Here is a 13,687-nt window from a genome sequence, read left to right on the forward strand (position 1 = left end):
TTCGAATCCGTTTTGTCCTGTCCAGGACAGGTCTTGGGGCACTTCCATGTTCCTCAAATGATCACTCGGGAATGCCCTCCCGGTTGCCGACAGCTCCCAGCACAAATTATTTTCTGGACATTGGAGAATGTGGCTGTTTTATGAAGGTCGCTCGACTCCTTAATTTACTCATAGTCACTTTAAAGCCTTTCTGGGACATAAGTTTCACCAAACAAATAGCAGTAAAATCTCACCTCGATGTTCTGATCCGGCTTTCCCTCCCTCCGTACCCGCTGTAATTTGTTAGAGAGCTCCAGCAGCGCAATGCTGGCTGCATTAACACAGAATACTCACCACATCTTCTTCGGTCCATGCACAAATATCAAAGGAGGGCAGCAACTGTGTGAGAGATACGAATTGAAAAGAAAACCGTCTGACCATTTTTCTCCCCTTCACCCAAATTTCACTCTGGTGGCCAATTTTATTCGGTTCCTTTTCCCCTGCAAAGGGCAGGACTTTACGCTGTGACTCTCATACTGACATACTAAACCCCTGGATTCACACTGACCACAGGCTGGCTACAACAGCACAGTGGCAGTGCTAAATCAATCCCATCACTTTACGTAGATAAAATTACCAGCAGATCTCCGATAGAAACAATTTAGGAAGCAAAAGTAAACTGTCTGATGGCGAGGACTCTCTAGATGCCTCTCCTCTCTGCTCTGACACTATGGGAAGGCTTTGGCTTTTGCTATGGCTTTGGTACCACCTGATTTCTGCAATGAAAATAACGCTGTGATTACGACTCTCTCCCGAATGATGGGTATGTTCTGCAAAAGGAAGGAAAACTGTCACTAGACAGCAGTGAAAGCAGAATTTGGAGTCAGGCTACTAGTCTTCCTGTACAGACAAGTCTCTCTTGGTTTCTGCCAATGCTTTGTAACTGCTCCCCTGAGGCTGGGGGAATGCAGCACTTCCCAGCCCCCTCCAGCGCAGCAGCCCACGCGGGGCACGCATTGTTGTACGCAAGATGGTGTTAGCTCTCGAAGCACAAGGAAACCACGGAGGATGCACAGGAGAATGGCTGTGTTAAGTGAAATTCTGGGATGATTTGAAAACTGACACAGGAGAAGATGTCACTGTAGTACTGATTGCCATTTTACTCATTCAAGCACATGGTATCCCAAGCTTCACCTTCTTGGCATTTTTATCCGGCTAAAGGGTAACGTTAATTGGTATGTATGTATTTGGACTGTCAGTGTCTCCCAAAGGCTCGATACCATGAGGTAGCTGCAAACTCATTTGATGTACATAACATCGACTTACGACTCAGCTTGCTTACCCACCAGCCCCCAAGGCCGTGTTACCTCCTCCAGAGAGCCCTGCCGCCCACGAGCTCTCCAGCCCGCGCCCACAGGCCAAGCATGCCCCTGGGCAGGCACTCACCCCGCCTGCCTCCAGCTGAACCCTGAGCCCCAGGGCAGAGCTGCCCGTTACATGCCTGAGCACTTCCCTGGCTCTCCAGGCACGAGACCAGGGTCTAGTGTAATCCACCCACAACTTTCGGCCATCACAGTGGAACACCCTTTGCAGCATCCACGTGAAACTCCCATTGACGGACTTGTGACTGCCCGACACCCCTTGACTTCTGCCTCCATACCTATCACTTTTTGCTGCCCACCCCACTTTGAGGACTCCTTCCTTTGAGGATCCTCTTCCTTCTCCTCCACCAATGTCTCAGCCAAACCTTGCTGGGCACAAACCCCTGAGACCAGCTGAAGCCACCTCTGTAAGGAGGACCTAGCGGACCCTCAAACCCATCCCTTTGCCCACTGCTTCGCCAAAGGGGACAGACCCAAAGGCATCAGGGTGAAGTGGCAGAAGGGAAGATGTGTCTGCCAGAGAAAGAGAGACCTTCCTGACTTCTCTCTACTACACCATACTTCCAGCCAACCTTCTCAACCTACCTACTGTTAGTCAGGCATTCCCTATGCTAACAGCTACCCGCAGCCTGGGCAAAAGTAGTGCTGGGGACAACACCTGAGCACAAGGGAGGGCAAGTGGCAACTGTAAACATCCTTAGGAAGGCAGTGGGTTGTGCCTGCTGTAGGTACTTATAGTCCAACTGGCTGGTGCTGTGGGAGGAGGCTGACACAGTAATTTCTATGACCACATCGTTTACTGCAGAAGTCCAATATTACATTTTTAGTTGCACAATGGATTTTTTCAGCTTTTCCTGTGTTTAAATATAACCAGTGGCAGAACACATTCTGTATTATTTCAAATTTAAAAAAAAAAAAAGGGGGGGAGAATAAAGGAGAAATGTCACACAGTGAGTAATACAAAAAGTGACTTAAACCAGCATACAATAAAGAACCTCTTGAAACACCAGCATTTTACACAGGGACACAGATGCATAAAATTTACTGTCAAAATGTTTATTGCAAAATAGAGGTTTGGAACAAAGAAAAGCAAAGGAAAAAGTTCACATCAAAAGAAAGTTTATGACACCAATTGAGGAAATTGAATACATTGTATGATTTCTTTTTGTTTGTTTGCTTTGGTTTTACACTGGAAAAATCAAATCCACAGTGTGAATAAAACAAGACATCACATGTCAAGTGCAATAAAGAGAATAACTGACACTGCAAGGTTTTACCGCACAGAAGTGTAACATCGCATGTTCCACACAAATGATATATTCAGTTTACAGCACAAGAGTTTTGGCACAGGCATTACGCTCAGCTTTGTTTTTTCAGAAGGGAAAATGAAGTTTTCTAACACTGTGAAAATATTTTCTATTCAAATTTCATCGGTTCACACTTGAAGTGTAAGTAGCATTGACTCCTAGTATTCAGTACAAAACTTCTTCAGTAGTGCAAAAGCAAGAAATGCAGTGGACTATATCTGACTTTAAAAGGCGTATGAATATTCAGCACACAATATAAAATGTTTAAAGAAGGCTGTTGGTTCTACAGTTTTAAAGTTAAATTTTCACACATCAGAAATCTCTGTGCAGATTTTACAGTGTACACTAAGTCGAAGTCTGGGGAAAAGGGAAAGGTCTCTCCTCCAGATTCCTACCAGTGCATTTTAAGGGCTGTGAAAATTACTAAATGAACTTATTTTTCTACCTGAACGTTCCACCTAGGACTGCAGTTAAAACCTCTGTCAAGTTAGAGGTCTTATTAAAAACCTGTAAAAGCTGCCTGATTACAGAAAAAGGAACTACAGTACTAAAGACACACAGTAATACTGCTGAATACTTAACAACTATATGCACACTATGGATTTACTCTGACAGCAATATAAATCATTATTGCATCAAATATTTAACTCAGAATAATCATTTCAAAACCCAGAAGGAAAGGGAATCAACATCTAACAAAACCACTGGAACAATAAACAGATGACAAGTCAAGAACATGACTGTGACAGGGAGCTACGCCAGACCTCACCTCCTGCAAGCCCTTCCCCTCTAGAGGGGACAAGCTCCACGTCAGGCAGCACACAACCGGCTGGGGATGCAGCACACCTACACACCGTACCTTAGGACACTTGCTACTCCAAGGAATTAGTGGTGTGATCATCACAAAAATTACTGGATCAGAAGTTTTCCTCCATTAATTCCCCCTTCCATTTTTTCCCCACGGCTGAAGGAAAAGAAAGAGGGTTGGGAGTTGGACATCTTGTCTTGGTCCCAGCTCACCCTGTATCTTTAAGCAAGCCAAAAGCCAATCCTCACCATTCTTCTCTCGGGCCATTTACCCATCTAAGTCAATGTTGGCAGTACAACAGCCTAGTAAAAACGAGAAGTTCAGACCTGGTTCTTACCTTTCCCCTCCGTCAAATGCAGCAATATTATTTTACTGCAGATACCTCCAGGGCTTTATAGAAGGCAGAGAAAACTGGGATCCCCAAAGGCCTGGTGGGGACTAGTGAGCTGAGAGGTGTGCGAGGCATGGGAAGGCTTTTGGTGGCTTTGCTCACAGCCCAGAGCAGCCAGAGAAACACCTTCTGGGTTTGGTTAATGCGTTCATAAGCTGACACACTATGTGACTGTGGACTGTTGTGGAGATCTATATACCCTGGTGATGATGCAGGTAGAAGACAGACTGGGTTGCACTGCAGAGCAAAATCAAGTGTGGAAGATGAAATACTCTGACCTCCTCCAACCAACATACTTGCCCACCAGAGCCACTTTCAAAACCTTTATCTAGTGAGAAGCATATCAGAGGCAGAAACAACACAGCTTGATTCTCACATGTGATTTCTGGCTTGTAAACTGGAGACATCTTGTATGAAAGTCATCACAGGAAAGTAAAAATGCAAGCAACACCATTATTTTTTTAACAAACATAGCCAATATCCTAAGTATAGCACTACCTCAAGGGAACTGCATCAGAAAAGTTTGTCATACGTTATCACCTTCTCTACAATTCAGAGACCACCTTTGCTACTTTGAACATACTAAGTTTTACAAGAGTTTAAATTTCTCCTTAATATAGCCTAATTTGCTTTGACAAATAATGTATGAGGGAAGAAAGGGGAAGGAGAAAAAAACCCCTATCTTTGTTTCATTAAAGAATACTGGAATTAAGTAGATAGCAGAAATTCCTATGAGCATGCTACCAAATTCTGATGATATTTTGCTGAAATAAGTTACACATCTGTGTAAGCACAAAACCTTGAAGACAGACTTAAATCTTGTGATTTTGCAACTATAAAACCCTACTTAAGGACTATTTTTATTTCTGTAAAGATTAAGGAGTGGATTTACAAATTCAGTTAAAACCCATGCAAATATAAATGTGCACGAAGTGCTCCGAGATTGTCAGATGCTAAAAAAGTGCAAAACATCAATGCTAGGGACAGATTTTTTGGGGTTTTTTTTGAATACTAAATGTACTCAACCAAATTTCATTTTCAGTTAAAGCTGTACAACCTTACACTGCTTATGCGGTATAGTAATTTATGCACAATGACACACATCTTAAGATCTAAAGTGCACGTATTAGATTACACAAATCCATCAAATTTTCCTGGGTGCAAAGTAGCAGTTACAAAAATAGTATCATTGCTGTGGGTGTTAGCAGACGTAGACTTACAAAAATAGTACAAATCTGCACTGGAAACAGACTGTTTGCTCTTATTTCCATTTAATTATTTGCCCTTCAATGTCACTTTCTCTCCCTAAAATCAGGTTGCTTTGATGGACCTAAGAAGCCATCCCTACCTGTGCTGAAGGAGCAAGTGTCTCCTTGGGATACTCCGTAAACTTATTACATCATTTAAATTACAGTTCTGTCATGAGGAAACGTGATAGAGAGGGTTTCCTGTATCAGTTAACTGATACAGGTTATCAGTTAACCCTGATACAGGAGGGTTAACTTCAAGGCAATGGATTTGCAACTGTTAGGAAGAAGGTGGAACGACATCCTACAGAAATTAAGCATCTTGGAGGGTCTAATCCTACGCAAACTGAGTGGAGTAGGCTAGCTCGAAGCGCAGCACTCGCTTCCTTGCAGGTCACCAGACCAGTGCTGATGCTTAAGGATAAAACAATTCTCTCTCACAACCCAAAGAGGTGCCCACTCGTCACTCTAGAAAAACTCCTTCAAAGAACTTTCTCTTCTGTTGAGTGAACATGTAATGATTTCAGGCCTGCTGTTATCTAATGTATCCATTTTTCTCTAAGCTATCTACAAAAACACTCACCATAATATGTAGGTTAGAGCTGTGTAACAGGCAAGCCTATAATTAAAGAAGCCACTCAAAAACAGAAGTTTTCATAAAAGAAACCCCTCCAGTAATTGAGAATGGAATTTTGATGGCTTATTCCCACTACGGCTGAACTAGACAGTAATGTTCTTCTTTTGAAATGCTGCCCTTCTTCCTTGGGCAAATATTTTACATCTTCCTTTCTAACCTGCATTTGTCTTCGCACTGGTTTCCCTCCCTCCTTCTGCATCACCACTAAAAGGGTCATCAGGAGAAACGTACTCCCGGCTCTCAACATAAGTGCCTGGCAGGCAATTACTGCAGCAGATTGTTACGCACTGAGTTTTACGGTAAGTCATAACAGCAGTCGCAATATTTCAAAAGTGATTTAGCTGCAAAAAACAGGTACGCAGAGACTAGTAAATATTGCTCACGTTACCGCCATCACGGAGAATTTCACATAAGCCACAGCAGCGGGGCCCAAGCTGAAATGTCATTGTGGCTTCTCTTTATCCTTTCATAAGGGTAGCACACACGGTTTAGGAGATGCAACAGAATCAAAACTTATTAACACCGATTTTTACTCAGGTACAAGAATAAGTCCATCAAAGTTAATGAGGCTTCCTGGATTTACATCAACATAACCAAAAATTAGCTTCTAGATCACAATATCTGATAATAGATGCAGAGGTCTGATTGCAGTTCGCTTTGCTAGAGTGAATTATATACACATGCACATACACGTGAGGGGAAAAAAGAACATTTATACAAATCATCTACTGATAGGAATTATCTGGATTCTGCTGCTATTCAGTTTTTAAACTGTGTATTTAACTAACCCCTCTCTTCCCCTCAAGCAAGCTTCTCTCTTCCTAGAAACGTATTTGTGACTTCCCACAAAGCCGCCTTGAAAAAGGCCTTAAATTAGAAACACAGCAAACCCCTTCACTGCAACAGTACGAAAGAATGGATTGTAGAGAATAGCAAATCTGGAAGTACAAGTATATTCATATGATTGACAATTAAAGGGGTAAGGGAAATGACAAAAAACACAAAAGAAAAATTTGAAGTACATTAATGGCATTAAAGGCATTGAAGTTTCCCCCAGTGTTTTCAGATCTTAAGTTTATCAAGCCATAGTTTCTGTAATCAGGCATCAAGAATTATAGATATAATCACGGTTCTTAAAATAATAATAACCTCAATTAGTTTGGAAAGTTTAGTTCCAAATTTCATCAAAGCAGAAATAAGTCAGCACAATCTAAACAAAAACAACATGTCTTTCTACACACAAACATGCTCAGCCTCATGAAAACGTCTCACTTTTTTTTTTTCTTTTACAGGATTTAAACAGACCAAACTGACAGGATTCTTGTTCTAAAACTTTATTGTTTTGCTTTGCTAAAACCAATTTCAGGGTTAATTCTATAATTGATTTCATTCACTGCTATCATCTGTGTCATCAAAATAATCATCATCATCATCATCATCGTCATCTGACCAGTCGAATTCACTGAAACCCAAAGCCATGTTGATTTTCTTTCCTTTTCTCATAGAGGTGGTTTTAGAAGAATTCTTTTTGGCTTGCATGTTTATCTGCATTCCAGAATGCAGGACAGATCCTGCTTGGTTCAGAGAGAAGATATCCCCAAAGCCCGTCATCATCAAGGCCTTCAGACTTTGGTTCATGCCAGCTACCTCCCCGTTACTTGTTGCTGTGATCTGACATGACATCTCTGCACTGTTTGACTCCTCTGTTTTAGATTCAAAGTAAGACTCCTCAGACATTCTTGCAGCAAGAGGTAAGAAAAACTATTTAAAGGAGGAAAGGACAGAGCAAAAGTGAAAGTTAGAACCAATTTAAAATTCGAGGAAAAAGACACCACCAGATTAGTTGGCAATCAACAGAAAGCACAACGATTAGTGAATCTAAACACGGAGATCACGTAAGAATTCATTAAACCAGACAGCTTCATTCTGGGGTCATTGTTCTTAAACGAAAGTGCAAAATCACTGAGTCGCATGGCAAGAACCACAGGTAGCAGAGCTTTCATGACAAAAGAAGGTTCAAACTCTTCAATCCTTCATTTTGTACAGCGTAAAACAGAATGTGACATTTCCCAGCCAGGTGGACTGGCTCCCAAGGCAATGCGGGTACAACAGAAGTCTGAGTGAGTTGCTTAATTGAACCTTTCAGGATTGAAGAATAAATTACGTTAAGATCAGAGAACCCAAACAAGCTCCCAAAGTTTGGTGCAGAAGTAGCAGCCCTCTAAATATCAGAAATAACAGCAGCAGTATTATTTGTGCAAAGACTGGTTTTGAGCATATGCTCAAAAAGAGAGGAAGGGGTCACCCTGCGACGGCCGCAGTCAGAAACGAGCCTCTCACCAACGCAAAGGACACGGGAACCGGCCTCCAGCCCGCACCAGCACCTTACTTCTGGAAGCTGTCCCAGGGAGAAGCAGGCAGGGGAGAAGAGGGGCTGTTTGGTCGGCTGGTCAGCTTCTTCAGCTTGGTTGCCTTTTCTTTTTTTTGATTGTTTTTTTGTTTGTTTGTTTGTTTGTTTTCTGATATCAATAGATATCTGCCATTTGGTTGTACATATTAAATCTCTACTGATTTAATCTTCACCTACAGATAACAGTGTTTTCCTGACCCAGTCTGTTTGTAATAACAAATGAAACGTGCCCTCTCCAGCTAAATAATGATTAATGCCTCTTCAGAGTGGCTGGGCTAGTAACCTCTGTGACACGCCTGTCTGTCCTCCATGGGGAGTAAAAACTCAGGAGTTTCATCCCAAATTAAACTACCTACTAAAGCAACAGCAAAGGAGCTGTGTGTGAACACCTGAACTGATCTTTCTTTCCAAAGCTGTCTGCAAAATTATCTGCCCAAAATTCATGGGTTTCCACATGTTTTTTAATCTAATCAGAAAACTGACTGAAAAGTCAACGGCAGTTGGTCACAATGGGTTACAGGGGTGATTACGGTGATGCCCTGGTCTGTACCACAGGAGGCTTCATGGTCAGGCTGCTCAGAAAGTGCCCATTTCTTGGCAAAACCACTTATATTAACAAATTGTCTATCACTAAAAAGGACAATACCTGTCTTTTGTTTCTTGAGTTTTCCCTACTTACATAGGCTTTCTATTTGCATTGTGGTTAACAAAAGTTAGTGATCATGGTTTAAGAAATGAAAATAAAATTAAGAAGCTGGGGAGATGGGGTGCCCTAAATACTCTTCATGAGTCCTGTGGCTAAATGACGAGAGAACCTGCAGCTAAACTTCTGTACACCTGGCTGGACAGGAAAAAACAATTACACCATCACCAGAGCGCTACTCGGATCAAGGACACCAAAAGCTCCTACTGATAAAGAGAAGGAATATTTAAAAAACACGATCTAGCCACAGAAACAAGATGACCAGCACACACAATTCAGTGCCGGGGAGTTCTTCTGTCAGCTATTGGAGTTTTAGTCACTTTGGATCCATGGAAAAGCATCCCCTGACATATGGGAAGAATTCCCTATAAAAAAATCAACAAAGCTGCAGAACAGCTTTCCTCTAAAACACATTTCTGGGTCAGCGTTTGTGCAATGCCTGGCAGCGGGTAAGCTGCGAACGGGCCATAACTGTGGCTCATTTTGCAAGTTATAATGACCTTACTTCCTCCATATTTTGCCATCTCATTATCCAGAGAACTTAGGAGCTTTCTGAGACAGGACCTGCCTTAGGACCTGCCTTTGGTGTCACATTGCATATGGTAACTATCATGACGAGACTTTTATAGATGGCTGGGATCCCCAATCTGCATACAAGCCACTGTTCTTCTTAAATGACCACCTGCAGGTGCATGGCACCACAGGTGAATATCTGGATTTCATGCCTTGCTCACTGTCTTCCCCTAAATATGAGCTTCAGCTTAGCTACATACACTCCCTTCTTAAAGTCAGGTCCTCTTTCAAAAGAAGTCTCCCATTTCACTACAGCTGTGGATATATTTTACTCCTCCAAAAGGCTCCAGATTCCCTTGTGCAAGAGGCTCTTGGAGATCTGCACGAAGGGAATTTGCAGAGATGAGACTCAAAGGTGTGTGTTGTGTAAGACACAGCAGAAACAGGGTCAAAACAAGAGCAGGGAGAAACACTACTTTCACAGAAGTGTTTCTAAAGATTGGCTTCATCCTTCTCTCATGCTGATGTATGTAAAGCTATACTTTATTCTTTGGAGTAGGAGCAGCCTGCCGCTCATAGCTACCTATCATGCAGGATGAAGCTTCTACCAACCCTGAAACACTGGAGAATCAAGTGGCAGAGACAGCTTCCCTGTTCTCCTTTCACTTGGTTTGAGTTTCTCCTCCTGCACGCCACTTTAATAGTATCTGCTGGCCTCTGGTCTTTGCTGCAGAGCAAAACGAAGAAGTGACTGCAGAGCATAGAGCAGGGATGACAGTACCAGCTAAGACACAACAAGGCCTAGTGTTGGTTAAGAACCAAGTATAAGCCTAGTGGGCACCCTAAGCTGTGTTATTAGCATTGGTTGCCATAGCTTTACTACTGTTCTTACAGCGAAGGTAGCTTAAAATTGAGCAGTGCACCTCCCTGTTGCAATCCTCCACTTTGATACTGCTGAGCAGACATACCCTGAACCAAGGGAGGGAGAGAGACAATTGACTCCAAGGATTACAGCTTGCAAACAGAATGCCCAGGGATATTTTGCAAATTATTTACAGCTATGAATTTAAAATACAGTTGTATTTATAATCAGTGCGTTGTAGAACTTCATTGCTATGAAAAAAAAAATTCTGCTTGAACAAGCCAATTTTTGCCAGCATGTCAATTTTTTTTCAACAAAAGGGCTTTTTTTTAAAGCCGTTCCATCTAACAGTCCACTAAAGATCTATGGAAAAAACAAAGCTATATTTCTCTATTAGAAGAAATTGCATTTAAATGCAATAGGAGAGTTGGGTTAATGTTATGCAGAAAGATAGTTCATGCTTAGCACAATAGGCCTTAGCACAATGCTTTATTCTTTCAGCAATGCCAGCTCTAAGTGAAAAGTAGAAGTCATAAGCAAGTACAGCATAAAAAACCCTAGGGCCTTGCTCGTGAAAAGATTTGCTCATTAAGGCTGTGTCTCATGCTGTGCTCAGGATAGATGATGGCCCACAGCTCAGTTACTGGAAGTTTGCAAGCGTTAAAGCAGGCATACAGATTATCTACTGAGAACATACAGTATCTGCACATAGGAAAACATTAATTCTTCATGATTTCATTACTGGATGTTCACAGCTGGAACATGAATGCAACTTCATTCAAACAATAGCAATAGGCTATGCCTTAAAAACAAGTTGTATGTAAATGGGTCTGGCTGGAATCAATGTTGTAAGTAGGATAAAATTGTGCATAAGAAAAATTATATGCTACTTCAATCTCACTTTGGTATTTGTTTTGGCTAGTGCTTTAAAAACAAGTAGGTAATGTGGTGTTTTTCTTAACAACAATTCTGTTGTAATATGTCTAGCCATGCACTAATCCTGTGGTCCTCCCTCTGCCAATCAGTAGTCAAGAGCATCATATTTTATTAAAAAAATTCAAGATAATCCAAGCAGGTTTTTTTTGTTCAATTTATTAATAGAAATGTGGCAAACCTAACAGCTAATAACTGGCCAGTACAAGTATGTTAACTATAATTACGAACAAAGCCCTAAATTAACACTTCAAATTTTGACCCCCTTTTTCACAGAATGGAAATTTGCTTCTTCTCAAAGAAAAAGAACAGAATGAAAAAATCTACACAGGTTTCTCAAGCCTTCTTCTGCAAGAAGCAAATGATTCTTACATTTAAGACCAAATCCTGCATCCATTGAAGTCAACAACTTTCTAGTTCAAAAATGAATTTATTGAATGCAATCAACTTTTAAAGCTGAGAACTGTGATTAAATCAATGGGAAACTACTTAGGTGCCCATGGCACAATATGAACTATGAGCAATATCTGATACCTAATATATTACATGAAATGTTAAAAAATAATATAGTTATTTGCAGTGATGTAATAAAATAGGCTTAATTGGCCCAAAGGAACAACTAAAGAAAAGAGGGGCGCTATTTCCTTGGTGTGTCTTTACATTTAGATAGACAAAGCTCCAAATACTTTCTGAAGAAAGATGAAAGGTTGAATTATTATCTACTTACAGGAGTATTGGACTGTTCGGTTAACTTCTGCTCCCACATCCTCAAACGTCGCTCCCGTTCCTTTAGTTCCTGCTCTTTAAAGCTCAGATCACGCTCCAGTTTCTTCAGTCTCTCTAAGGTTGCCTCAATTTCACATCTGCACGGAGACAATTTGTTACGTCTTGTCTTTTCCTGACAGATATAAATTGTTCATAATTCCCACTTGAATGTTAATTAAATGTGAAAGGCTGAAAAGTACAATACTAAGTCAAGCAGTTCATTTAATTACCAAATGCAAAGCCTTTCAGAGCTTTAAGAACAACTGGCAATGTTTATACTTGAGAATAACTATAATATCTTCAGCTGAAGAAAAATAACATTTAAAGGAGTAAACCACCATATAAAAACAACATTTTAAAAACTAAAATGCCGTCTTTTCCCTCAACATCATGAAACATGATCTTATCCATAAAGAAACTGCGTTAAGAACTGGTAATAGGACAATCATTAGCAACACGATACAGGCAATCTAAGAAGCCCATTTGCCTGGGTTTATAACTTGGCTATAAATACTATTTGGACTTATATTCAAAGTACACAGAAGCAGCACTGGGGTGTTTTTCCCACTTACCTTTCTGCTTCTCTAGGTGAAGACATAATAGCAAGAATATAAACCATGATATGACCCAGCCCCGCAAATGGTTACAAATACAAGCTTCTCAAGTTAGGAACAGTTAATAAAAGGATTTCGTTTACTTTTCTCTGCTTCTCACCATACATGCAAAAGTGTGAAAAATAAGAAAGGCAGGAAGTGAAAGCAGTACTCTAAGAAGCTTCAGATACAGTCTTTATTGGGTTGCATTGCATGTACCTCATCCCTTAACAAAGCGGTTTCCCCTGACATGCTTTCTGATTGACGGGATCTTTAAAACACATGAACTGAGCTGCTCTTGGAAAAGACTTCAACAAGTTTTGCGCTACAAATGCACAGGTGTATACTAGAAGGTACAGAAAAATAATTCTGTCACTAAATTCAGCCACGTTTTTCGCTTGTGGGATAACCAAAGAAAAACCTCCAATTTGTATCAGAGGTTGTATTTGCATTTAACAAACCGTTCCTGTAGCTGTTCAGCAGACTGTGCACTGCCGGCCACCTGTGTCCTGACTACTGCTTCAACTGTTTCCCATTCACATTGTGGGAACAGTCAATCACGGTGTTTTGTTTTCCTCCTAGAGAGAGCGACCTCCTAAGGAGACAGAGATCCTAAAGAGAGCTCTGAAGACAGCTATTGGAACTCTGCAATGCCAAATCTTCTGCTCTAAGTTTCGCAACTTTTTCCCTTTGTAAACACACTGCAAACAAAATCTGCTCCTTCTGATGTTTTCAAGAAGAAAATAAAAGGACTAACAGAGTTAGTTGTCATTTCTATTTGGGGAGGGAGGGGGAAGGAAAAAAAGAGAATTATTTCTTCCTGTAAATCTCCTGTCCTAGCATGGAATGATTAAGCTCTTCTCCAGTATCAACCTAAAGGAGTTCAGGCTCTCGATATGGGAAAATACATACCCAAATAGCCTATTTAAGTAAATGAAATAATTTAAATATTCCAAATCTTATAGATTTCTTATTTTAATAAGATATCTCTGTCAGAGAGTAATGCTTACAAAGTACAGTGAAAGGATTTGTAGCTGGAATAACTGGCAAACTCTACTGCAACCTCTACTACCACGCTTAATTCCACCGCAAAAATCAGCCACCTGGGGCAAGGGCATTTATCACACTTAAATCCTGCTGAGTGAGCTGTTCGATGC

General features: G+C 41.0%; 1 protein-coding gene across 4 annotated transcripts in view; it reads right to left on the minus strand.

The window, feature by feature from the left end:
* The window catches only part of MAP3K20 (mitogen-activated protein kinase kinase kinase 20), a 73,704-nt gene that overhangs the window by 2,368 nt on the left and 57,649 nt on the right, over positions 1 to 13,687 (minus strand). The window contains exons 11-12 of one of the 4 annotated variants that reach the window (XM_082313420.1): positions 11,900 to 12,035; positions 334 to 378 (exon numbers count right to left, since the gene is read on the minus strand). In XM_082313420.1, coding sequence (XP_082169546.1) covers positions 334 to 378; positions 11,900 to 12,035 — 181 coding nt within the window. The other 3 variants (XM_082313418.1, XM_082313417.1, XM_082313419.1) reach the window with 3 other exon arrangements.

Source organism: Platalea leucorodia (assembly GCF_965183815.1).
Source record: "Platalea leucorodia genome assembly, chromosome: 5".
Taxonomy (NCBI): domain Eukaryota; kingdom Metazoa; phylum Chordata; class Aves; order Pelecaniformes; family Threskiornithidae; genus Platalea; species Platalea leucorodia.